This window comes from Lissotriton helveticus (genome assembly GCF_964261635.1).
Source record: "Lissotriton helveticus chromosome 1_1 unlocalized genomic scaffold, aLisHel1.1 SUPER_1_unloc_44, whole genome shotgun sequence".
Lineage (NCBI taxonomy): Eukaryota > Metazoa > Chordata > Amphibia > Caudata > Salamandridae > Lissotriton > Lissotriton helveticus.
In genome coordinates, this window is record NW_027611686.1 from 577906 (window position 1) to 603635 (window position 25730).

Here is a 25730-nt window from a genome sequence, read left to right on the forward strand (position 1 = left end):
CGCTTGCTGTGTACGTGGCCCTTTCTGCCGCCATGTAAAGGTCCAATTCCCCGTCGCCATTCATCTAGCTGTGGGGGGAGCGCAGCCTCCCATGCGCAAGCCACATCTCTTTTCGCCACCACTACTGCCAATAATGCAAAAATAAGTTGTGGGTGGCTCAAATCAACGTCGTGGGATATTCCCAAAAATATGAATTTAGGGTCTAGGGGAAGTGTGGCCTCAAGCACCTTACTCAACTCACCCAATATTTGTGACCAGTATGTGTGGATGACGGGGCAGTCCCAGATGGTATGGTAGAAGTCACTTGCCCGGCCTATTCGGTGAAGTCGAGCCCTGTCGAAGTATACCCTGTGCAATATTTCGTATTGGATGAGATGGAGGCGTGATTTGATCGCAACCTTCCTATGATGCATCAAGGCAGCCTCCCAATCTACTGTGTCCATACCGCCCATGTTTTGCTCCCATGTGTCTCTTAACTTCCCCAGTTTGTCTGGCATATTATTGTTCAGAGTTCTATCTGTTAGAGATACGGTCTTGTTGGTTATCCGTTCTTCTAGTAAGCGACATTCCATCGGGGCAATCCTCGATTGTTTCCCGAGCCACAGCAGCGAACACAGTTCTGCTGCTATCGTCTGAAACGTCTGTCGAGGGAGAGAGAAGTATTCATTTGGGAGGACGTACAAGAAGCGAGGCAGCGTTATCATTTTAAACATGGCGGCTCGGCCAACTATCGTAAGAGGGAGCGTCTTCCAGCATAGAGCATCCATTGTAAAATTCGTTATGACTCGCTGGATGTTTTTTTGGTAGGAGAGATTTCTGTCTGTGGTGATATAAATCCCCCGGTAGGTGAACCCTGTCTGCGTATTCCGAAGTGCTCCTGGGAGAGGGTGCCACATTACCTCAGATCGTGGGCAATACAGAACCGACTTATGCCAATTAATCATATACCCCAAGAAGGTGCCATATTTGCCCAGGAGCCTGAATAGTGTAGGGATCGTGCTTTCTGGTTGGGTAACACACAATAGGATATGGTCCATATATAGTGAAATCTTTTCTTTCTCTGGGTCCGTGCGACTTGGAACCCCCTTATCTCTATTGTCTGTCTGATCTCACAGGCCACAATTTCAATGGTGAGGGCGAACAGTAGAGGGGACAGAGGGCACCCCTGTCTGGTTTCCCTTCTGATGGGGAAGTCCTTAGACAATAGCCCATTCACTTTCACTCGAGCGCGTGGGTCCGCATATAGGAGTCCCACCCAATGTCTGAATTTGGGGCCGATGCCGAATTTGACCAGGACCACCTCTAAAAAAGGGCAAATGGACAGCATCAAATGCTTTTTCGGCGTCCAAATTAAGGAACATATGTGGGTCCTTCCAGTCTCGTACCACCATAAGACAGTTGTTGGTCCGCCGTAAATTCTGTCGGGTCACCCGCTCCGGCAAAAAAACTGTTTGATCTTGGTGCACCAGGCCCGATATTACTTGGCGTAATCGGAGGGCCAGTATCGTCGCCAGGAATTTAACCTCTATGTTGAGGAGGGAGATTGGGCGATAGAACGCACACTCTTTGGGGGGCTTCCCCGGTTTATGGATGGGGACAATTGTGGCTAGTTTGAGGTCCAATGGAAAGGCGCCCTCTTGGGCCGCGTCCCTGAACAGAGCTAAACAGAGCTAAGAGGTGGACCACCAGGAGGTCTGCCCCTTTCTTAAAAAATTCCGTTACGAGTCCATTCGGGCCTGGGGACTTCCCAGGGCGCAGTTTAGAAATCGCCTCTTTAAGTTCGGTCACCGAAATGTCAGCTTCTAAAGTTGCTATATCATCCGCCTCCAGGGTCGGAGTCTGAACAGTGTCCAGATATGCCTGTATCTCCTCTGAGGTAGCTAGTTCTCTGGCCACGTAGACATCCCGAAAGTAAGAGGCAAAGTTGTGTACTATTTGTGCATCTCCCCCATGCATCAGTCCCTGGGAATCTACTATACGTTCAATCCAACAGGCTTCATGTTCCTTGCGGCTAAGCCACACAAGTAGTTTGCCAGATGTATCCCCTCCATCATACAGCCTATGGAGGCTCGCCTGGGACTGTGTTTTAGCCTCTTCTGTTACATGAGCTCTAAAGCGTTGTTGGGTATCAGTCAGGAGCATAAGTACTTGCGAGTCTCGCCCAGTCAAATACCGTCGTTCCAACGTCAGTATTTGGGCTTCCATGGAAGCTAGTTCCTCCCGCGCTGTCCACTTCGCCCAGGCTATTCGATGTTGTGCCCTATGGCGGAGCACCGTCTTATATGCCTCTCACACTATCACGCCCGATTACACAGAGCCCACATTTTAGGCAAAATTCACTTTCGTGTCAGCCCCCAGGCCCTTTAATATCTTGGCATTCTGAAGGTCCCAAGCCGTCAGTCTCCGGTTAACACTGTTTGCCCAGGTCCTCCCTCCCGTCCTAACTGTCAATGGGGAGTGGTCAGAGATACAGCGCGCCATATATTCCGCCTCATAGTCATTGCCCTTTGCCCACCATGGGACAAAAACATAGTCCAGCTGGGAGTGTGTCTTGTGTGCGCCAGAGTAGTATGAGTAACTTTGATTGTCCGGGTGGAGGTACCGCCATGTGTCTGTCAACCCCAGCGTGTTTATCACCTCGGCCAGATGCGTTGTCGGGGGTGGTCGTTGCGGTTCCCGGAGCCGTCCATAGGGATGGACATGACGTCTTTAAAGTCACCCCCTATTATATTAAATGTATCCGGGGTATCCAGCAGTATGCCAGTAAACCCACGTAGGGTCCTGTCCTGTAACTTCGAAGGGGCATAAACCGAGACTATGGTAACTTTCCGTCTACCCCATGTCCCTGTCACTCCCACGTATGTGACCTGGGGTCCACCCATGTCCGTACTATCTTGAAAGGAGGGGATTTTCTAAGTAGGACTGACACCGCCCGGGAACCAGCCATGAAATCCGCATGTGCTCCCCTCGCCAGGAGCCCACACTTCGTGCCCTTAAGGTGGGTCTCCTGCAATAGGACCACATCCGGGTGAGCCCGCTTTATATATGTGCATACCAGCCCTCTCATGATTTTATCCCCTAGGTCATTCACATTCCATGTGTGTATCCTGTAGCTATCAGACTCCATTCCATCAGCAGGGGGGCTGCAGTCAGTGACGGGGGCCATAGTAGTGGGTGGTCAAAGTACAATCCGGGTGAGAAAAGCAGGTGAGCGCCCGTCTGAGTGACCATGTGTAGGAGAGTAGGGTCTGCTATCCTATGGTCACCCCAAATTTTTGCTTTTTGCTTCACTGGGGCTGTGGGCCTGCTGATCAGACCCCCAGCCTGCTGTTCTCTCACTAAATTAATGACATGTGCTATAGGCACATACCAATTGGAAATGGACTCCTTGTCAGCCCCTGTATAATGCACTATAGGTGCCCAGGGCATAGGGGCCACCAAGGCCTACCAGGGGCTGCAGCATATCTTTTGCCACCCCTGGCTGGTTCTTAAATTGACACAACTGGCTGATCACTCAGCTGGGGTAAGGTGGTGTAATCACCCCTTGCTTAGATATAGTATACCTATATCTAAACCTATATCTGGACACATGTAAATCTGTGAGCCACTCCTATAGAAGGCCTCATCAATCCTGGAGGCAGAGTGCGTGGTTTTATGTGAGATGGAGCTCTAGCATGAGCTGAGCCTGTCTGCAGCTGTCGGGAACAACTCCCTAAGCTGTTTCAGGATAATGCCATACCATATACTCTTAAGTGCCTTATAATCCTCGCGGTTAAATAGCAACTTTGGTTTGGCTTTATCAAAACATGTCGTGTAAGGGGTCATACGATTTGGAATACTATCCCCTCGCCAGTTCTGGCGACGGGGATAGCATTCCACCCCTCTAGAGGGGTAAGACATGTTACTTTACCTAAATGCGGTTAATTTCTCCAAAGACCTTAAGATCCACAAAATGGATGCCTCTGCCACAGACAAATGTCTGGACCCCTGCAGTTGACCGAAACTCGACCAAATGGGGCCTGGACAAAGGGTTTCCTGTCACAGGAGGGTGTCACCGCCCTCCAGACAGGAGATAGTGGATTGTAGCAGGGAGGTCTGAAAGAAACCAGACACTGCTTGGGGCGCACAAGGCTGCCCCTTGCATAATCCGGCCAAACCGGTTCTGGGGCACTCCAGCCCTCGTGCCAGGGCGGCCTGGATCAAAGGAAGGGGGTGTACCCACCCACTTCCTGGGTCCCACCCATAGGAGGGGACCTAGCAGGTAATCACGCCCCCCAGATTCGAATAAGAGTGGGAGCAGTGCCAATGCACATCAGATTTCCTGGAAGAAACATTAGAAACGAAACTCTGGACCCTTGGACTCCCATCTCAACGTGGAAGCCCGAAGAATCTCCCTTGTGGTCAAGGAGTGACCACCCTGCAGCAGCAGGCACCATCCAGCCCTCAACGTCTACTTAGTTGCAGTTCCCGCCGGAACTCGAGCGACTGAGATCAACGAGATCAAGCTTGCCTGCCTTCCAACAGCCCGATCCACAGTCCCTGCAAAGCTGAGACCCGTGGAGGCGACCGGAAGCGTGGGGCACGCCATCTTGAATTGACCACGAGACGCTGACCGTGCAGCCCACGAGTGACCCTCGAAGCTGTGCACCGGGGTTTGAGAAGCCCCCACCCTGAGCCACTCCTGAAACGAAGTTCAGCCCTCCACACTCGACGAGTGCTGCGTGGGGCCCTTCTGCTCCATTTGGCTCAACGCGTTGGCCCGGTCACTTGCCAGCCGGCTAGTGGTCCCTGTGCCGACGAAACTACAAAGAAGACTTGTGAATCTGGTTGCTCCAGATCCACACCAGCTCCCCTGAAAAGGAGCCCCGACTCTGACCTTCCTGGTCCGAGTGAGAAGCAATCTTCCGATCCCGCGTGGATTGCTCTTGCCAAGTGTTGTTTGCTCCAAACTTGAAGCCGACTGCGCCGACGGTGAGAGCCTGCGTGGGACAGATCGTGACCTGCTCCTGGACGTCGCAGATGCCCCAGAGCCCACGTGACAGCGGAGAGAAGCTCCTCGACGACCACCTGATTGCGCCCGACATTGCCTGGTTCCGTCCTGGTTCCACCCTGGTCACTGCTGAGTGACCCAGACTCTGTCCCCTCTGCTTTCAGGTACCCTTCGACTTGAGTCCACCCTTGGACTCCACCGGACACTTCATCTTTAACCCGCCTGCAGCCCTTTCAGCTTCAAGCACCAAGAGCATGCGTGTCAAAACCCGACGCCACTTCGACCCTGTGCACCCACTTCCTGTGGGTGAGGTAACTCTGCTCCGCCGGTGTTCCCACACTGGTACACATCTCTAGGGTCTGTGTGTTAAGTTTTGTTCCTCTAGGTTCAGCGGAAGTGTCCTTAAACTCTAACTTCACAACTTTTACGCACCATTGGTTAACATTGGTGCATGCGTGCGCTTTCCGCACATCTCCCGAATCCCGAGGGCCATTCCCGACTTCAGCATTGCTTGTCCTGACTGCTCCCAGCGATTCCCTAGGCCCTAGGCCTAACCACTACTCGAGTGGCCTCTCTTATACCACTTGTTTAGTATATGGTTTGAGTGGCCCCCGCCCTCATCCATAATTGTGCAACTTTGTATGTTTAAACAGTGCTTTTGATTTAACGCTTGTGCCCCTTTATTCATAAAGAATACTGGGGATTGTTTTTAGTAATAAACACATATATTTTTATAATATATACTTGTGTGGTGTCCTTTCATTTGATATTACAGGATTGTATGTGGTAAAACAGCTCGCTTAACACGACCTCTTAAGTTAAGCCTTTAGGCTGCTTAGTCCATGCTACCCCTAGGATAGCTTGTCTAATAAGGTTGACTTACAACCAGACACCATAAGGGATTGTTTGGTCAGATAGGGGATGTTTCCAATTCTGGAACCACCTGCTATCAGGCCAACTTCTCACACCATGTGACTGTCTGTACACAACAAATGCAAAAACAAAACCCCCCAACTGTAGAACTGTTGTATCCCCCCCAGCCCCTCCCCACCACCCCCCTCCCGAGGTCGCATCCCCTGTCAGTCACCGGGGAGTGACCACTAGGTTGGTAGAGGTCTATCGCCCTCCCAATCCCCACTTACGCCACAAGGGCTAACTCCCTCAACAAACCCAAAATCATGCCAGAGGAGCAGAAGAGAGGAGAGAAAACAGGAACAGAGATAGAACCAGGAAAGAACACTCCTGCCAGAACAGGCTAGCCACCATGGGTCCAAGTCTGCAGCCACACCAGGGCTGTCACCTATGGCTCTGCCGGTGTCCTATATGTCTCTGAAAGCGTTGACTGAAATAACAAAGAAAGAAAGAGAAAAGGAAAAGAAAGAGAAAGAGAAAGAGAAAAAAAGGGGAGCTGAATATCCAGCTTATCGTCTCCGAAATCTCAATCTTGTCGACGGCTAACTCTGCAGACTGCCCTTCATGAGTGGGAATCCGTCGGTTCTCCCTGCGACACTGCAGCCTCCTCCGTTGCTTCCTGTTCCATCGCGAGGATCTCAGCTGCCAAAGGGTGCATGGATGGATCCGCGGCCTCTTCCTCACCCAATGAAGAGTCTCTAGTTTCGTTCTCGGCGTCCGGTTGAAGACGGCCGGGAAAGTAGAGCGTATGTATGCCGGCTGAGAGCCGCAAATCCAAGGAGTGTCCACTGCGTAGTCTGGTTCTACCCGACAAAGCGGGGGTAACTTACAGACGCCGCAACTCACCTGCGGTGGAACGCCGCTCACCAGAACTTTGCCTTGCCCTGCAGACTGACTACGGGGGCTGCTCCATTCCACACCCGGCTCCCTGCATTGCGACCTGTCCCTCTCCGCCGCCGCTAGCCTCCTGACATCTGGCACGGCCGCCAAGTGGGGGGGGACTACAGGTCCCAGCAGTGCTTGCAGCAGGAAGCCGCCGACGCCCTGCCCGCGCCCAGAGGCACTCTTAAGCAGCAGGGGTCCTCGCATCGCGGGACGCGCGCGGGCGAAGCCGGGCTAAGCCCGGGTAAAGGGCGGGCACTCTGTGGCCCTCTGAGGTCTGAAGAGGCTGGGCGGGGCCATCCCCCCTGGCTGCCCCTTCGCATCATCCCTGTGACCCACATCAGGTCAGTGACAAAGTACATTATAACAACTAAATAACAGCTCAGAATTATGGGGGAAAGGACACCAGCAGTACCCAGGCCAAAAGATGCGCATAAACTGGCTCACCCTACTACTATTATCACCCCACGGCCAACACTGACCGCTATTGATAAAATGCTGCAGGAGACAATTGATGTTGTTGCCACTGCCATTCAGAATACTGAGAGGCGCTTTTCACTCCCATCCAGCCTGCCCCCTCTTCTTTTGAACCAAGACAATTCAGTGGACTCTTTACTTGCTGCTTCCTACGCAGGACTTCCAGGCATAGACTCTACTGAGAACTGTATAATTGTGGATACGGCCCCATCGGCACAATTCACTCCAGGCAGCAGGTTATCATCAACACCCACCCTGCTTAGGCCAGACACGAATATCAGCCAAGATTCCTGTGCATTATTGGAAAATAACCATCTACATTTAGATGGTAATGATTCATATGTGGATTCCAACATATCAAATACAGAGAGGGACAAAAGTTATAGCATTCCTGTGAGAACACGGGGCCAAAAAGCTAAAAGAAAACTGAAGCACCTAGATATTGATTCACCAGCAAAAACACATAGAACTAAGGGAGGGCGCAAGCGAAATCGGAGGGCTCCTGCCCCCGTAGAGCGGGAAAGGGACAAGGGAGAAGACGAAGTAATAATAACTAAAACCCCCTCCATAGAAGCTAGTGCAGTATTAGGGAATGATGTATTCTGGGGGAGGATGGAGACATTATTGTCCACCCTCTTAGGACCAATTAATCAACAAATTGTAAACCTAGATAAGAGGCTGAGAGCGTTGGATGATCATGTTTTAAAAATGGGCATAGGGCAGATTTTAATTAATAAACCTAATGTTGGGACATTAGGCTGTATTAACGCTAAAAATAGTGATCCTAACACAAAAGCAAAAATAGTTGGCCATAATAAACCAATCCCAACTATGTCCGCACCTAGCACAAGCAAAACCCAACCCCCAGCTCAACATGTTGCCATTTTAAACACTAGTAAGGCAGCTAGTGGGGCAAGGATGGATCCCAACGAGGATAAAAGTAAAAGGGCCCCATCCCATCAATCCAAGAATGTCCCTCGAAAATCGCTCTGTAGTACAATCTGATTTTAGTACGGTAACCAATATGAAGAAAATCCCTACCCGCATCAATCTCCCACCTGAATGCGGGGCATATGTGTTGATTTTGGTCAATGTGCCTAAATTAAAGAACAACCAAGAGGAAAATCACACAACTCTTAATAACAGGATCCTCCATTGGCTATCGACTAATTGTAATTTCCCAATGGAAGGTGCAAGGGAGATCATTCAAACTCAAAGAGTCGGGTGGGTTGGCCCATTGAGAAAAAAGTTTGAGGGAGACTGTGTAGTCATAAACTTCAGGTCCCCTCAATTGGCTCAAAAAACTCTGGTTAATGCGCCACTACCCTCACCCTGGGAATTTAACACAACCTTACTTCCCTTGGGTTACTTTTACAGACATCTAGCCCCAACTCCTAATCCCATGTCTAATCCGGCTGTGCGACTTCAGGAGCGAAACCTTGGAATCAGGGATTTATACCCATCTCACCAACTGAACCAAGATTTCAGTCTCATGAAGGGCCCAGCCCAGCGTTATCAGGCTAAATTCATGGGACATTCCACGTCATACCCACACTTCCCCACCATGCCCCTGCACAATTACAGTGAGAGGCCACACTTCAGCCCCAATGTAAACTCAAATTTTGGTTATAATGAGCTGAGGCTTATATACAACATTCCAACCTATAATCGGTTCGAATATGCCTTCTCGAATTTAGAAGAGCAGGACTGACTGGGGACAAAGGGATATAGTGGTGAATGCAGAGATGAAAGCGATGATATTGAGGAACATCTACTCTCGGTGTCAACTATTTCAACTCGGGAAACATCGGTACAAAGTAATGTTATTACACGTGCCATTACACAAGAGGTTGTACCTCCTACATCAATTAACCCTGTGCAGAGTACAGTTAAGAGTGTCAAAAGTAAACCAACTAGACACAGTAATCATTGTGATCTATCCATTCTTAGCTGGAATGTGGCAGGGCTAGAGTCAAGATTGTCAAACCCAGAATGGGGGGATGGAACTACCGGATACTTGGCTGGGGGCGGAGGTGGTCCCGATATTTAAAAAGGGATCTCCTCTGCTTCCAGCCAACTATCGCCCAATAAGTCTCATCGATGTGTCGCAGAAGTTATTTGGCAGGCTAGTACTCAACAGGCTACAGACCTGGCTGGATGAGACAGACACCCTTAGTCCACTTCAAGCAGGATTCAGAAGAGGAGTCTCCACAGTAGATCAAATATTTCGACTGAACATCATCTATTGGAAGACAGCACTGATCGAAGGTGGCACTCTGTACGTGGTCTTCGTGGACCTATGTGCCGCATTCGATTTGGTACCCAGGGCAAAACTGTGGGAGGTAATGGCCGAGCTGGGCGTCCCAGGAGATATCCTTGAAATCCTAATTAGACTCCACAAAGACAATTACGCATGAGTTAGATGCGGGAAAGGTGGCAAGTTGACCGATAGGTTCCCCGTTCGCAGAGGGGTGAGGCAGGGCTGTGTGCTAGCCCTGACCCTGTTTTGCCTCTTTGTGAACGGGGTGATAGAACATCTGAGGAGGATTACCAACATTGACGCACCAAAATTGAACGGCAGCAGGGTGCCCGCAATTATGTTTGCGGATGACACCCTGCTGCTGTCCAAGTCACCTATGGGGCTACAGAGGGTCCTAGACGGCTTCCTGGGCTTTTGTAATGAAAGGGGCCCTGAAATCAACCCTACAAAGACAAAATATATGATTCTCAACCCCAAGGCCAACAATCGCCCAAATCCCCGCCTGGGCACAACGTATCTAGAAAGGGTGCACACAATAGAATATCTTGGGATAACCCTAAATCAGAACTTAACATGGTCGGCCCATATAACAAAAGCTAGCATGAAACTAGCGCAGAGGGCATCACGAGAATCGCTAGGAAATCCCCACTCCGCCCGTTGGCACCTGCCATCCATATTTACAAAGCTCAGGCCCGGGGGGGAATCATCTATGGAAGCGAGCTGTGGGGTCACACCTTGACACACACTATTCAAAGCATAGAAAACAAATTTATCAGACAGCTGGTTGCCCTCCCCTCAAGTACTCCACTTCTCCCATTAAGACTAGACCTGGCCCTGAGACCTATCACGGAAGAACTGGGCCTCAAACCTCTGACCTACTGGCGTCGTCTGTGGAGTAGTCAGTACCTTGCCAACTACAGAGCGGAGCTCCAGGAATTTCTCATGTTACCTAATGCCACCAAAATTCCTTGGCTAAAGTACATAAGGAAATTGTGTGTGACTCTCGGAGTGCCTGACTTATGGGCGGATCCGGAAAGTGCGTGCACAAGGATTTCCAGAAAAGCATTGTCCACTCTGTTCTACAAATACATGCTCTAAAAAACACTGGATACCACCCGGGAAGGGTCCTTAACTGATCTCTTTAATAAAATTAAATACTTATATAGTCATGAATGTGTTTTGGATGGCATGTCACCAGTGTTTACAAGGAAGATCTTCCTGCAGTGGAGGTATGGGTCTCTCCCCTTAAGGTCCTTTACAAAGGCTTGGACAGGTGGATCAGAGACAGGGGCATGCCCGGCCTGTGCATACAAATCGGAGAGCGACTTGCATGTGGTTCTGTTCTGCGGAGCCTATACTAGAATTAGGAGACATTGGCTGGTTCCTCATTTAAAGAATTTGGGCTTTAGAACATATGCTTCGGCCTATAGAGTCCTAAAGTCGGATCTATCTCCGCCAACAGTGTTCGCTATGGCAAAATTCTTGACTGCAATGTGGCGGGCACGTGCACGAATAATCAAGGACACTACAACATCCTGAACACCTACTCCACTTCTCTTGTATTTGGCATACCCACTTTTTTTTTTTTAAATCTTTTTATTGAAAACAAACAAAATCAAACAGTGACCAAAATGCAGAAATAGATTAGCAAGTACAACAATGACTTTAGACGTGCAGCGATACATTGCAGATTGTAGAAAAAAGGGCCGAAGAACTCTCAAGATCCGCAGGTATCGGCTCCAAGGTAGGTGGTTCACAGATGTCTCCACGATAGGCATTCCAGGCACTCCATATCTTGACCCATTTACGGGGTCGCCCTCTGGACACATAGACAAACTTCTTGCGAAACATACACCAGTCAAGATCTTCCATCCATTTTCCAACCCTGGGAGCCCGGGCCGCCCCCCAAAGCTGCGCGATGTTACGCTTGGCAATCGCACACGCCAGGGTCACCCACACCCTGCCATGAACCGGCAGGTCCGTGGGATCCCACACATTTAACAAACATCGCCGTGCCTCAGGATCAACTCGCATCTCCCACACGTCACTCATCTTCGTATGTATTCTGTCCCAGAACTTGCGAACCTCAGGGCACTCCCAAAGAATATGCATAAACGATCCCGGCAACCCACATCCCCTGCGACAGTGAGGCGAATCAGCCAATCCCATTCTCTGCAAGCCCAGGCCTGTCACATAGGAGCGGTGAAGGATCCGGAGTTGAATCAAGCGCAGTCTCATTGGGACCGCCACCTCCCTAGGCGACGCCACCGCCTCCCTCCAATCTTTGTCATCTAAAACTAGACCATCAGCGACCCACTGATCGCGAATGCGCGCCAGCGGGTCCTCCGAGTGGTTGACCAGTTTACGATATGTGAGGGAAATCGCTTTTGTAGGTAAAAGGCCATCGAGCAGGCGATCCTCCAAGGGGGAGGACTCCGGTAACTCCTCATCGCCAGACACCGCCGCGTGCAGTGCATGACTAATCTGTAGATAACGAAACCGCTCGGTGTCGTTCAGCTGGTACTGGGCCTGCAACTCCTCAAATGTCAAGATTCTACCCTTGCCCCAAATATCCCGAATCCGCGAAATGCCAATTAGGTCCCACCGATCAAACCCCTTCGATCTCCAGAGCATCCCCAATCTCTCAGAGCTCCAGAGTGGAGTAGACAAAGTCAGCCGTCCTGCCCAGTGAAGGGCGCTATTGGCCTCGTGCCAAACCCTCGTGGAGCACAGGGTAGGCCCCGTCAACGGAAACCGCCCACGGCGAGCATACAGGACACGGGTGAAATCACCCCCCGGCAACTGGCTACGATCCATCTCGTAACCAGGATCATTCGGAGTGCCATAGATCGCCTGATTGACAGGGGCCAACTGCGAAGCCCAGTAGTATTTACGGACATTCGGCAATCCAATCCCACCATCATACCAGGGTAACATCAGCTTGGAAAGAGCGATGCGCGGACGTCCCTCCCACAGCAGGCCGCGCTGAAGGGACTCTATCTCGCGGAAATACGAAGGGGGAATCGGATCAAAGGAGTTCTGGAGAGCATATGAAAAGCGCGGGAGCGCCATCATCTTGAATAGGGTGGCGCGACCCAGCAAGGAGAGAGGCAGTGCCTTCCACCGCACCGTGTCCGCACGTAATCTAACCAAAGGGGGCAACAAGTTCAATCTGTGGCGCACCGCGGGGTCCAGGGAGACATGGATCCCTAGATAACGGAAACTAATCGGCTCCACCCTCACGGGACAATTTGCAGGAATTCTGGGAGGATCCCCACTCAATACAAACAACACCGACTTAGTCCAGTTTATCAAGAATCCCGAATACCTACTGAAAATGGCGAGGACGTCCATAAAAACAATCAAGGAGGACCGGGGGGAGGACAGATACAAAAGAATGTCATCCGCATAAAGCGAAATCTTATCTTCCCATTCCGGGGTCCAGCGCAACCCCTTGATGGAGCGGTCCCAGCGCACCCAGGCCGCCAGGGGCTCCAGAGCAAGAGCGAACAGCAACGGTGAAAGGGGGCAGCCATGACGAGTGCCACGGCCGAGGGAAAAGTCGCTCGACCTGTGGTTGTTTACAACGACTCGGGACAAAGGAGCAGAGTATAGGAGACGGACCCAGCCGATGAAGCCGGGGCCGAAGCCGAGTTTGGTGAGCACAGCAAAAAGATAGGGCCATTCCACCCGGTCGAACGCCATGGTGGCATCCAGAGACAGTAAAATGGCGGGCTCATAGATATAGGCAGCATTAGCCAGACCACCGTGGAGGCGCCTGAGGTTTAGAGCAGTGTTCCTCCGAGGCATAAAGCCAGACTGATCGGGGTGTACCAGGGTAGATATAACTTTAACAAGACGCGTGGTGAGTAGTTTCGCCAAGACCTTAGGTTCCACGTTTAAGAGCGAAATAGGGCGATACGACGAGCATTCCAGACGCGGTTTGCTTTCCTTGTGAATGACAACGATGTTGGCCACACGCTGGTCATATGGCAGTTGACCATACTCCAGGCTCTCAAGAAACATGCCCCTCATATAGGGGGCCAACCGATCAGCGTTAGGCTTGAACAATTCAATTGGAAGGCCGTTGGGACCGGAGGCCTTACCAGAGCGTACCCCCCTAATCGCCATTGCCACTTAGTCATTGGTGAGAGCAGAGTCCATGTATTTCCTATCGTCGTCTGATAAAACTGGCAATGCGATGTCTCGTATCATGTCCGAGTTATCCGCCCCCGTGAACACGCCAGCGGAGGTATAAATCTCGGAAAATAGCGAGCAAACTCCTCTGCAATTAATTGGGGGTCCGACGTGACCCCAGAGTCCGCAGTTAGCAGCTCCGGGACCAGTCTAGACCCCCAGTCACCTTTTTCCAACCATGCGATCAGTTTGCCGGCCTTGTCTCCATGTTCGTAGATTCTGTCCTGAGTGGTGTCAAGTTGCCCCCCAGCTGTGTCACGCGTCAGAGACTTGTATTCGTCCCTGAGCAGCCCCAGGCGATGATCCGCCCACGGGTCGCCCCCAGAGGAAACAGCAGTCTCAGGAGTCAATAGCTCCGCCTCCACCCTATCCAGCTCAGCCCTTCTCTTCCGTTTCTGGTCAGCAACAAGTGATAAGACCTCCCCCCGGACAACCGCCTTGTAGGCCTCCCAAAGAGAGCAGCTCGAGGCGACCGAACCCACGTTCTCACCTAAATAACTCTCAGTCACTCGTCCCACTTCCCTCCTCACCACCGGGTCGCGCAAGCGCCAGGCGGGGATGGGAGCAATCCTACCCACATCACCCCGACCCACACACACACGCAACCACACTGGCGAGTGATCGGAAACTCTCCTCACCAAGTGCTCCACTTCACCAACCGCGGCCGCATGGGCCGCGGGCAACAGGATATAGTCTATTCTAGAGAGGGAATGGTGCGCCGCGGATGCATGCGTATATTCCGTCGCCCCCGGGTGGCGCGTACGCCAGCCATCTATCAAGCCCGAAACCGAGAGGAAGTCGGGCAACCACTTCTGAGAGGGCAACAATGCACGAGCAGGGAGCCTATCAAGTCCACCATCTGCCACTGTGTTAAAATCACCCCCAATCACCATGAGTCCCATAGGCAAAGCTAGAAACACCCGACCCAGGTCACAAAAGGTATCATTCTGCAGCGAGGGGGGCACATACACAGACATAAACGACACAGTTCTACCCTCCCAGGCACCAGAGATGGCAACATACCGTCCACGATTGTCGGACCAGGTGGAATGAATGGTGAACGGAAACGAGTTCTTGACGAGAATACCCACACCCCTGGATCCCGAAGTGAAACCAGCATGCGCCACTAGCTTGTAACCACCCCTGTGCAGAGCCATACAATGCTTCCCCAACAAATGGGTCTCCTGTAACAGGACAACGTCCGGAGACCGCTGTCTAATGAATTGACTAACAGCAGTACGCTTAATCTTATCACCCAAGCCATTGACGTTCCAACTGAGGACCGAGAATCCCAGGACCTGTCTAGATGTGGTCATTGGTACAAAATAATCGAGCACATTTCAAAGGATTCCCCAGCATACATCGGTCACGAACTGCAAACACAACAACCCCCCATCCCCCCAACCCATAATACGAACTCCCCCCACCCTGCACCCCTGCATGTAATGTGTACACATCCCCAACTCGCAGTGTGCCTGTCGCCCCCAAAAACTAAGATCTAAACGTAGAATGGAGGAGGACCTTACAACAGGTCACCAGCCCCCACCACCCCAGACCGCCCAGATCCCCCCCTTAATACCCTAAAGTAACAATGATGATACCATTAATAATTGCAGAGGGAAGGAGTTAAGGTTTGATAAATCCCCGTTTAGTCCTGCAAATCGAATAAGGCACAAGTGTGAAGTCATTGTCAAGCGGGGTATCATTCCTCGTCACCAACTTGGAAATTGTCCTCGGGACCCGGGTCCCCAAGGTGGTCAAGCCAGTCCGCCGCCATCTCTGGAGAGTCAAAAAACCAAGACTCGCCAGCATGTTCGATCCGTAGGCGGGCTGGGTACATCATCGAGTACTTCATGTCCCGATCCCGAAGCCTCCGTTTGATTGGCACGAAACCCTGCCGTTGCCTCTGCACCATCCGGGTAAAGTCTGGAAAGAACAGCAGGGAAGCATTTTCGTAGGCCAGCGGGCCCGATGATCTCGCCGATTGCAAAATGGCATCCCTGTCCCGAAAATTCAGGACACGGGCGATGATGGGTCGGGGAAGTGTCCCAGTTTTCGGGCGACCACCGGGCACTCGGTGGGCCCTCTCCACCGTAAAAAAGTTACTCAACCCCTTGGGTTTCAGGTGTTGAAGGATGAGTGTCTCTACAAAGAGGTCCGGGGAAGCCCCCTCCGCTCGCTCCGGGACCCCAAGGATGCAGACGTTATTCCGTCGTGCCCGACCTTCGTACTCATCGAGCTTGCGATCGAACTGATTACGGGCGATCTTAAGGTCCGACACCACTCTCTGCAGTTCAGACACATCTTCAATAAGGATCCCCGTTTTTATCTCCAAATCCTTCACCTTCTCAGAAGTTTTGTTGAGGTCAGCCCTGACAAGTCCCACCTCAACAGTAACAGCGTCCAGTTTTGAATCTATTGTCCCCAAGGAGGATTGAATCCCCTTAATGGCTGCCATCATCTCCTTCATCGTCGGTTCCTCACCAGTCGGTCCCCTCTCAGGGCCCCGGATCGGGGAACTCTTCACCTCCAACGAGGTGTCCTTGGAGACGGCATATTTATCAATCCGGTTCGACTGGACCAAACGATTCGGTCGCTGAGTCTTCGGCTTGTCAGGGTCGCGAGATGCCATCGCGAAAGAAGGCGAAATCCACCACTCCTCAATCGTGCGGAAAAGGGTTTTGCGATAGAATGGTGCAGAGTGTCTCAGAGAGGACGGGGGCACCTCAATCCTCGCCCGGGTACAACAAAAGATGGTCCTACCGGCCACTTCCGGTCTCGGCGTCCGATGTTGTCACACTGTGCCCCGGGCAGTGGCACACTCAGGGTCCCGGTTTCCAACTTCAAAGGCCCCAATACTTTCGACGACGATAATCGGGCGCCGAAGCCGGCAATCGATCCCAAATTTCACCTAGTGACTCAGGTGACGGTCCCCCACCAGACTGCGGAGACGGGGTACAGGATATTATGCCAAAAAGGGCAGTCAGGATGTGGCGGCCGGCGGAGCCGATGCTCAAGCGGCCATCTTGCCTGCTCGTAGTCCACCTCTCGGCATACCCACTTTTAGAACTGTATTTTATATAGCATATCTTGTATACTATTCTTATTGTGTTTTATATGTATTTTAACGACCATTTTATCTTGTGTATATCTTTTATGATCTCATGATCGAAATAAAGATTTGAAATTGAAATAATGCTCTCTATTATCTGAAGGAAGACCTCCCATTATGCTCTCCATGACCTTGGAAGTGCCTTCCCAGTGTGTTCTGCCATTTATTGCAGTATTCTCCTTCTACCTGTGTCTGGTTCTCTTTTGTAACATGCACACGTCACTTGTCTCTTGTAACACACTGTTTGCTCCTCTTACATTTTGTTTGTTTTCGATACTTGCACAAGTGCCAGCATTGCCTACGTAACGTTTGTTCTTGTGCTCGAGCGTCTGCCATTTATTGCAGTATTATACCTCTACTTGTACTTTGTATGCTTTTGTAACCTGCACACGTCCCGTTTTCCTCCTGTGTTGCACCGTTTGCTCCTCTTGTATCTTGTTTGCTCACAATTGTCACTTTTGATTCATGTAACTCAACGTTTGCTGTTGTAATATGTTGACTTGTAATGTGTCTCCTCATGTCTCAGTTTCTATTCCTTCCAGTAAAGTCTGTATAAAAACGCATAAAATATTAAAATGTTTAAGAGAACGGAATATAATACATTGCATATGGAGCAGGCAGGACTTCATATCCCAGAATGCACCATCCCTCATAGAGCGTAAATATGTTCAGAAGCCTGGGTTAGAATCAGACTCAAGACGAGAAATGACACCAATTACATGAGGCCTGAACATTCCTTTCCTTCGAGCCACATTTATTAATTATTACAGCTCCTCTGGCTGTTGGGGACCGCCCTCTATGCACCCCAAACACAGCACCACCTCAGGCAGGGACCGCCCTCTATGCACCCAGAGCAGGATTTTGCTCTCCCAGCAGAGAGGCCATAGATAGAAGGGTTGTCCTCCCGCTTTGCAATGTTGCAGAAAGGCTCAGCCTCCGGCGCTCTCCAGAGCCCTGCACACCCTTCATTCCCCGCCCAGCGCCTAGAGGAGATGGTATAAGCAGCAGTGGGCGCTGCACACCCCATTCATTCCCCGTCTAGCGCCTCGAGGGAATGGTATAAGCAGCAGTGGGCGCTGCACGACGCCCCCGCACACTTACCTCCCTGGCAGAGCCACAGCGCGAGCAAGGCCAGCAGACAGCGGGGCTCCATCACAGGAGCGCTCAGGGACCCCCCACACACCGGCACCTTTTAAGGAGCAGCCTCCGTGGCGGGCAGACGGCGGAGCCAATGGGAGAAGAGGGGGGGATTTCAATATGAGGCTCAGCTGAGCGAGGGGGTAGGGGAGGGCCACGCCAGGCTCTGCGGCCGCGCCCCACTGGGTTAAACAAGCATTGGCAATGCAAGAGCTCTCTCATTTATGTGAGTTTGAGCTCTTCACATTGTATACGACAAGGACTTTTATTTATGTTCCACAAACCAAAACGTAAATAAAAGGCTTGGTCATTTTCAATGCCAAGAGCTCAAACTCTTGTAAATGCGAGACCCTTTGCATTGTCAATGCTTGTTGAGTTCACTCCCCTCTCCTGCAGGTTCCTGTCGGAAGAATGGTTTGTTTTCTGTGGTTCGATGTTTCTTCCTTCCATGGCCGCTCTGGACAAGGAGTCGCCATCCTTTGAAGCTGCCGGGTTTGTATCGGTCTGGAAGGACACATGAACAACAAGCTTTGGCAATGCAAGAGGGCTCAAGAAGTCACGGTGCTTCGGTTGGAAAAGTTGAGGTCAGTGGCAGGCCAGGGTTTGCTAAAGTTGCTGAAACTTCCCCAAGCAAGGCCTGGATGTGAATAATAATCATCAAAACTGGAGTGGGATTGCAGGAGGCGTGAACCCTTGCAGGACTGCACCGATGGGGGCAGGGGGCACTGCGGGAGGGGTCCATTCACAAGGTGCCTCTTGCAAGGGGTGGAGGCCTCTCCTGCCCCCTGGCACCTCAGGGCAGCGCTCCTCGCACGAGCTGCTGCCAAAGACCCCTGGTTAATGGGGGGGGTCTGCTGAAGGGGTTAATGCGCCCTTCCTGCCATCATGATGAGGCCGAGGGCCGCCGAGATAAGAACACATGAGGCACATCAAGGGCCCCTAACAGATGAGCCCATCAAACACGTCATCATGCATCAGGGGCCCCTAACAGATGAGCCCATCAAACACGTCATCATGCATCAGGGGCCCCTAACAGATGAGACCATCAAACATGTCATCATAGATCAGGGGCCCATCGCTGGCACAGGGGCCCCGAATACATTGGAAAGGCCTCCGAGCCTCAGATTGAAACCCCCGCCTCTTCTCTCATTGGCTCCGCCGTCTGCCCCTCACGGAGGCTCCTCCTTAAACGGTGCCGGTGTGTGGGGGGTCCTTAGGCGCTCCTGTGATGGAGCCTCGCCGTCTGCTGGCCCTGCTCGCGCTGTGTCTCTGCCAGGGAGGTAAGGAAGGGTCCAGCGCCCACTGCTGCCGCATCCCCTCGAGGCGCTCCATGGGGTCTGCAGCGCCCGGTGCTGCCGCCATCCCCTCCAGGCGCTCCGAGGGGGATGGACGGATAAATACATGAATGAACGGGGTGTGCAGGGCTCTGGACAGCACCTCCGGCTCAGCCTTTCTGCACCATTTCCAGGCGGAAAGATTACAACCCTTCTATCTGTGGCCTCTCTGCCGTGAGCGTAAAATCCTGCTCTGTTTGGGGTGCATAGAGGGCGGTCCCTGCCTGAGGTGGTGCTGTGTTTGGGGTGCATAGAGGGCGGTCCCCAACAGCCAGAGGAGCTGTAATAATTAATAAATGTGGCTCGAAGAAAAGGAGCGTTCAGGCCTCATGTAATAGTTGGTGTCACTTCCCGTCTTGTGTCTGATCCTAACCCAGGCTTCTGAACATATTTACGCTCTGAGGCATAGTGCACGGTGCATTCTGGGATATGAAGTCCTGCCTGCTCCATATTCAATGCAATGCATTCTATTACGTTCTCTTTGACATTCATTTATTTATTTTATATTTTTATTTTATGCGTTTTTATATATAGCGCCGACTTTACCCGTAGGCGTCAGAGCGCTTCACAATAGGAACAGAACTGATACATGAGGAGAAACATTACAAGTGAATAAATTACAACAGCAAACATTAAGTTACATGAATCAAAAGTGACAATTGTGAGCAAACAAGAGGAGCAAACGGTGCATTACTGGAGGGAAAAGTGACGTGTGCAGGTTACAAGAGAAAACAAAGTACAAATAGAGATATAATACTGCAATAAACGAAGGACACTCAAACACAAGAACAAACGTTACGTAGGCAATGGTGGCACTTGTGCAAGTATCGAAAACAAACAAAATGTAAGAGGTAGCAAACAGTGTGTTACAAGAGACAAGTGACGTGTGCATGTTACAAAAGAGAACCAGACACAGGTAGAAGGAGAATACTGCAATAAATGGCAGAACACACTGGGAAGGCACTTCCAAGGTCATGGAGAGCAGGGTTTTCTATAATGGGAGGTCTTCCTTCAAATAATAGAGAGGGCGTGAATTAACTTCAGAAGTGTATTTGTAGGAGGAGAGCTTTGAGGTCAGTTTTGAAGGCCTGGGAGGAGGAGGGGGTCCGGCGCTGAGGTGGAAGGGAGTTCCAGATTCTGGGCATGGGCTTGTAGTCTTGTGAGGTAAGTGTCATAGGCATGGTGCATTCTGGGATATGAAGTCCTGCCTGCTCCATATGCAATGCATTCTTTTCCGTCCTCTTTGACATGGGCTTGTAGTCTTGTGAGGTAAGTGTCCAAGGGAGGGTGCATTCTGGGATGTGAAGTCCTGCCTGCTCCATATGCAATGCAATGCATTCTATTCCGTTCTCTTTGGCATGGGCTTGTAGTCTTGTGAGGTAAGTGTCATACGCATGGTGCATTCTGGGATATGAAGTCCTGCCTGCTCCATATTCAATGCAATGCATTTATTCCGTTCTCTTTCGCATGGGCTTGTAGTCTTGTGAGGTAAGTGTCCACGGACATCTCTGTTTCATTCAACAGAGTGTCCAGGGTGGATCTGTCCGGAGTGAACCTCGCATCCAGAGGCTTGTGGGACATATAGTCTCACTTCCTCCAGTGCGGCCTGTCTGAGTTCTTCCAGCCATGAAGTGCTGTGACCCGCGTCAGACCTGGGGCAGCAAGTGCTGCACCTTTTCAGGCCGGGTCCCTTGAGAGCCCTTCACCTTGCCGCCCGTCTGCAGTCAGTGCACAGAGTGCGGCAGTGCTATCTCTCACTCTGCTAGCTTCTCATCCCATAAGAGATGTGCTTGCCTTTTAAACCAGCAGCGCCTCGTGCGCAGTCACGATTATCTGCAGCTGCCTGTTCTGTTCCAAGATGTGGTGGTGCAGTCACTCACAGCCTGTGTCTGTTGGTGGGGCCTAAAGCAACTGTTGGACTATACTGCGGCGAGCGAGCCTCAACCACCTACAAGGGGCTTGGGGAGGGGGGGTTGTCCCCCAGACATTTCTGACGCTCCCAAGAAGGAGCCGCCACTGGGAGAGTATTATATTATTTAACTATTGATAAGCGTGCACGCGCTTAGTGGAACATCTCGGAAACCATATATTTGCATCCAGCCATGAACCATATTTGTTTAACAAGACTAGCTAGCAATCATTCAGCTATTATGATAACATGTTTGTTATGACCTAAGTAATAAATAAAGGCTGCATTCCCATTCGCAAGGGTGCTCGTAAACAGGCATTGGCAAGCTTACAGCTGTAGGCGAGGCCTGCTGTACATTCCTCTGCCACTTCTAGGAGCTGGCAGGCCAGCTGCCCTTGCTGGGCCCAGTGAGCTGGTGCTGGCGAGCGAGCCAGCCACCCTTGCTGGGCCCAGTGTGGGAAAACAGCCAATCTTTAACCAATAACAAGGCTGTTCGGTGCAGGGCACCTTTAATCTCAATATTGATATTTACCAAATAAAGAGACAGGCGCTGGAAACTAGAAAGCAAGAACGGATTTATTGCTTTAGTAGAGAAGACAACAGGCCTGACACAATCAATGTCTTCAGGAGGTGTTCTAACAACTTCTCCGCTGCTCCACATTATATACAGTTTTACAGTAAGTTTATTGGTGGTCAAACATCCTAGGAATTCCTGCCCCCAGCAGATTCTCACAGAGTCCCAACAGTTGGTAGTCCCCCACCCGGATCTTGATTGGTGATTGATATCACACAGCCGGACATTCCAATGGGGACTGTAAATGCGTGGGATCGGTCAGATCTGACAGTTATGTAGAAGATAAGGTCATGCATCTCTGTGTGCAACAAGGTGACCGCCCGGACTTGCTCCAGAACGGTCGCTCCCTCCCTCACTCCCTGATCCCACATCCTGTTGATGCTGCAGTTCGCTTTGGGTATCGTTATCAGCGCTGTTAATCTGTGTGTGTCTGTACATTATTTAACTGGCTTCGCAGCTCGATTGTAAAGAGCTCTCAGCTGACCTGCATTTACCTCTAGCGCCGCTCGCTCCGCTCTGCATTGACCCCACACCCTGTTAGTGCTGCAGTTCGCTTTGATCATCGTTTTCAGCGCTGTGTATCTTGTGTGTTTGCACATTAACTGCCTGGCCTCGCAGCTCGATTGTAAAGAGCTCTCAGCTGACCTGCATTTACCTCTAGCGCCGCTCGCTCCGCTCTGCTTTGTAACGCGACATTTGCTGCGGCTCCCTGCTTGCTAGCACTTTGACTGTTTTCTAGGCGCTCGGTCCATTTGCTGCCCTACCTCACTTTCCCTTTGACCCTCCATTTTGTTTGTGTTGCTGTTCCCTGGCACGCCCCTCCTCCCCGCTACCGCCTCCCAGCTGCTGCCCCTCCCACGCTCCGCCCCCTTCACTCTCCATTTATGGCAGATGTCCCAACGCGCAGCGTCCACGCGCTACGGCCTCGTCGAAGGTGCGCCAAAGGTAAGCCCGTCTACGCCCGTCCGCGCCTGGACCGCGCCCAGCGCCAGACCCCCTGGTCCTCGTAATGCCCAGCCCTCCCGCATTACTTACGATGCCACCACCCTCCTAGCCCTTAACCCCGGCCGTTCCCCCAACTGCGCCCAAGCCGCTCCTGGACACACCCATGGTCCCTTCTCCTGCAACTCCTGCAAGTTCGACGGCACCAAGAACAACTCATCATCTACGAATACACAACAGATATCCGACCCCAACCACCTACAATGCATCCTGCTCAACACCCGCTCAGTCCACAGGCACGCCATCGACCTCTGGAATCTACTAGACACCATCTCTCCGGACGTCGCCTTCCTAACAGAAACATGGATGAACGCCTCTTCTGCCCCAGACATCACCACTGCCATCCCGGAAGACTATAAGATCATTCGTAAGGACCGTACCGGCCACACAGGAGGAGGCATCGCTATCGTCCATAAGAAATCCATCCGCATCTCAACCAGCTCAGACGTAAATCTCGCCAACTCTGAACACCTTCACTTCCAGATCCACATTGACCCCAAGACCACACTCAGAGGCACCCTCCTTTACAGGCCACCAGGACCCCGCGCACAATTTAGTGAAGACATCACGGACTTCATCACTCCACACGCGCTCCCCTCCGAGGATTACATCCTTCTGGGAGACCTCAACTTTCACCTTGAAAAGAACAACGACCGCAACACCACCACCCTTCTGGACAACCTCGCCAACCTCGGACTCAAACAACTTGTTACCACCCCCACCCACATCGCAGGTCACACACTCTACCCTATCTTCACCTCCAGCAAACATGTCTCCTTCAACCACACCACAGATCTCCTTTGGACTGACCACAGCTGCGTTCACTTTACCTACAACAAGCCCACATCCAACAACCACCCCCAACCCACTCTGCAAAGAAACTGGAACAAAATCACCATCAACCAGATCTCCTCATCGCTTCTTCTAAATCCCCCAGCCCACTCCTCAAACCCCGACCTAGCAGCCACCAACCTCACCCAATGGTTATCCAACAGCGCCAACATCCTTGCACCACTCAAAAAACGACAAATCAAACTAGGCAGTAAGAAGGCCTCCTGGTTCAACGATGATCTCAAGAAATCCAAGAAACTCTGTCGCTCCCTTGAGAAGGCCTGGAAAAAAGACCCAACCACCAGCACCAAGGACGCCTTCAAAAACGCCACCCGCATACACCATCAACTGATCCGGAATGCCAAGAAAGCCGCTTTCAAGGACCGACTAGATAACAACGCCCACAACAGCAAGGAATTATTCAACATCGTCAAGGAATTTACCAACCCCTCAGCCAACTCCAACGACATCACCCCCTCTCAAGCCCTCTGCGACTCCCTAGCCTCATTCTTCCACAACAAAATTGCAGACATCCACAACAGCTTCGACAACCGACCCGAAGACCAACCCACCCAACCCCCTGCAGGACCCCCAGCCCCCTTGAACATCCTCAATGACTGGAAGCCAATCTCCACTGAGGACACCATCCGTCTGATGAACTCTATCCACTCAGGATCCCCCACAGACCCATGCCCTCACCACATCTTCAACAAAGCAGACTCCATTATAGCACCACACCTCCGAGACGTCATCAACTGCTCCCTCAACTCCGCAACCTTCCCGGAAAGCTGGAAACATGCCGAACTCAGCGCCCTCCTGAAGAAACCCACAGCAGACCCCACCGAACTCAAAAATTACCGCCCCATATCGCTCCTTCCATTCCCGGCCAAAGTCATCGAGAAAGCGGTCAACAACCAGCTCGCAACATTCCTCGAAACCAACAAATCCCTCGACTCCTCACAATCCGGCTTCCGAGCCAAGCACAGCACTGAAACCGCCCTCATCGCAGCAACAGACGACATTCGAACTCTACTGGACAATGGAGAAACAGTCGCCCTCATCCTCCTCGACCTCTCCGCAGCCTTCGACACGGTCTGTCATAGCACCCTTTTACAACGCCTCAAAAACGTCGGAATCCAAGGAAAAGCACTGGAATGGATCACCTCGTTCCTCACCGGAAGAACCCAGAGAGTCCGCCTTCCACCATTCAAGTCAGAGGCCACTGAAGTCATCTGCGGCGTACCACAAGGATCTTCACTCAGCCCCACCCTCTTCAACGTATACATGAGCCCCCTCGCGGTCATCGCACGCCAACACAACCTCAACATCATCTCCTACGCCGATGACACTCAACTGATCCTATCTCTCACCAGAGACCCTAACACTGCCAAAACCAACCTGCATGAAGGAATGAAAGAAGTAGCCGACTGGATGAAGCACAGCCGTCTGAAACTGAACTCAGACAAAACAGAAGTCCTCATCCTAGGCACCTCCCCCTCCGCCTGGGATGACTCTTGGTGGCCAGAGGCCCTTGGAAAAGCACCAATCCCGACGGACCACGCACGGAACCTGGGCATCATCCTGGATTCCTCACTCTCGATGAACAGACAAGTCAACGCCGTTTCTTCATCTTGCTTCAACATTCTTCGCATGCTCAAAAAAACATTTCGATGGATCCCCACCGAAACTAGAAAAACGGTCACCCACGCTCTGGTCACGAGCCGACTGGACTACGGAAACACCCTCTACGCCGGTACCACCGCAAAACTCCAGAAAAAACTCCAACGCATCCAGAACGCCTCAGCCAGGCTCATATTAGACATCCCGCGTAAAGAACACATCTCTGGTCACCTGAAAAACCTCCACTGGCTCCCCGTCAATAAGAGGATTACTTTCCGGCTCCTGACCCACGCACACAAAGCACTCTACGAAATCGGACCCGAATGCCTCAACACACGACTGTCCTTCTACACCCCCTCCCGCCAGCTACGATCCTCCAACCAAGCCCTTGCCACTGTACCTCGCATCAACAAAACCACCATGGGAGGTAGATCCTTCTCCTACCTGGCAGCTAAAACCTGGAACTCACTTCCCACTCACCTTCGCCTTACTC

At 51.6% G+C, this 25730-nt stretch overlaps 2 protein-coding genes across 3 annotated transcripts in view; one reads left to right on the forward strand and one right to left on the reverse strand.

The window, feature by feature from the left end:
* The window catches only part of LOC144806089 (uncharacterized), an 83922-nt gene extending 65892 nt beyond the window's left edge, over positions 1-18030 (reverse strand). The window contains exon 1 of the mRNA XM_078672527.1: positions 17932-18030. Within this exon, the coding sequence (XP_078528653.1) occupies positions 17932-17983 (52 nt within the window). The 5' untranslated portion in view covers positions 17984-18030. The remainder of the gene's footprint in view (positions 1-17931) is intronic.
* The window catches only part of LOC144806088 (uncharacterized), an 851437-nt gene that overhangs the window by 533164 nt on the left and 292543 nt on the right, over positions 1-25730 (forward strand). The window lies entirely within an intron of this gene.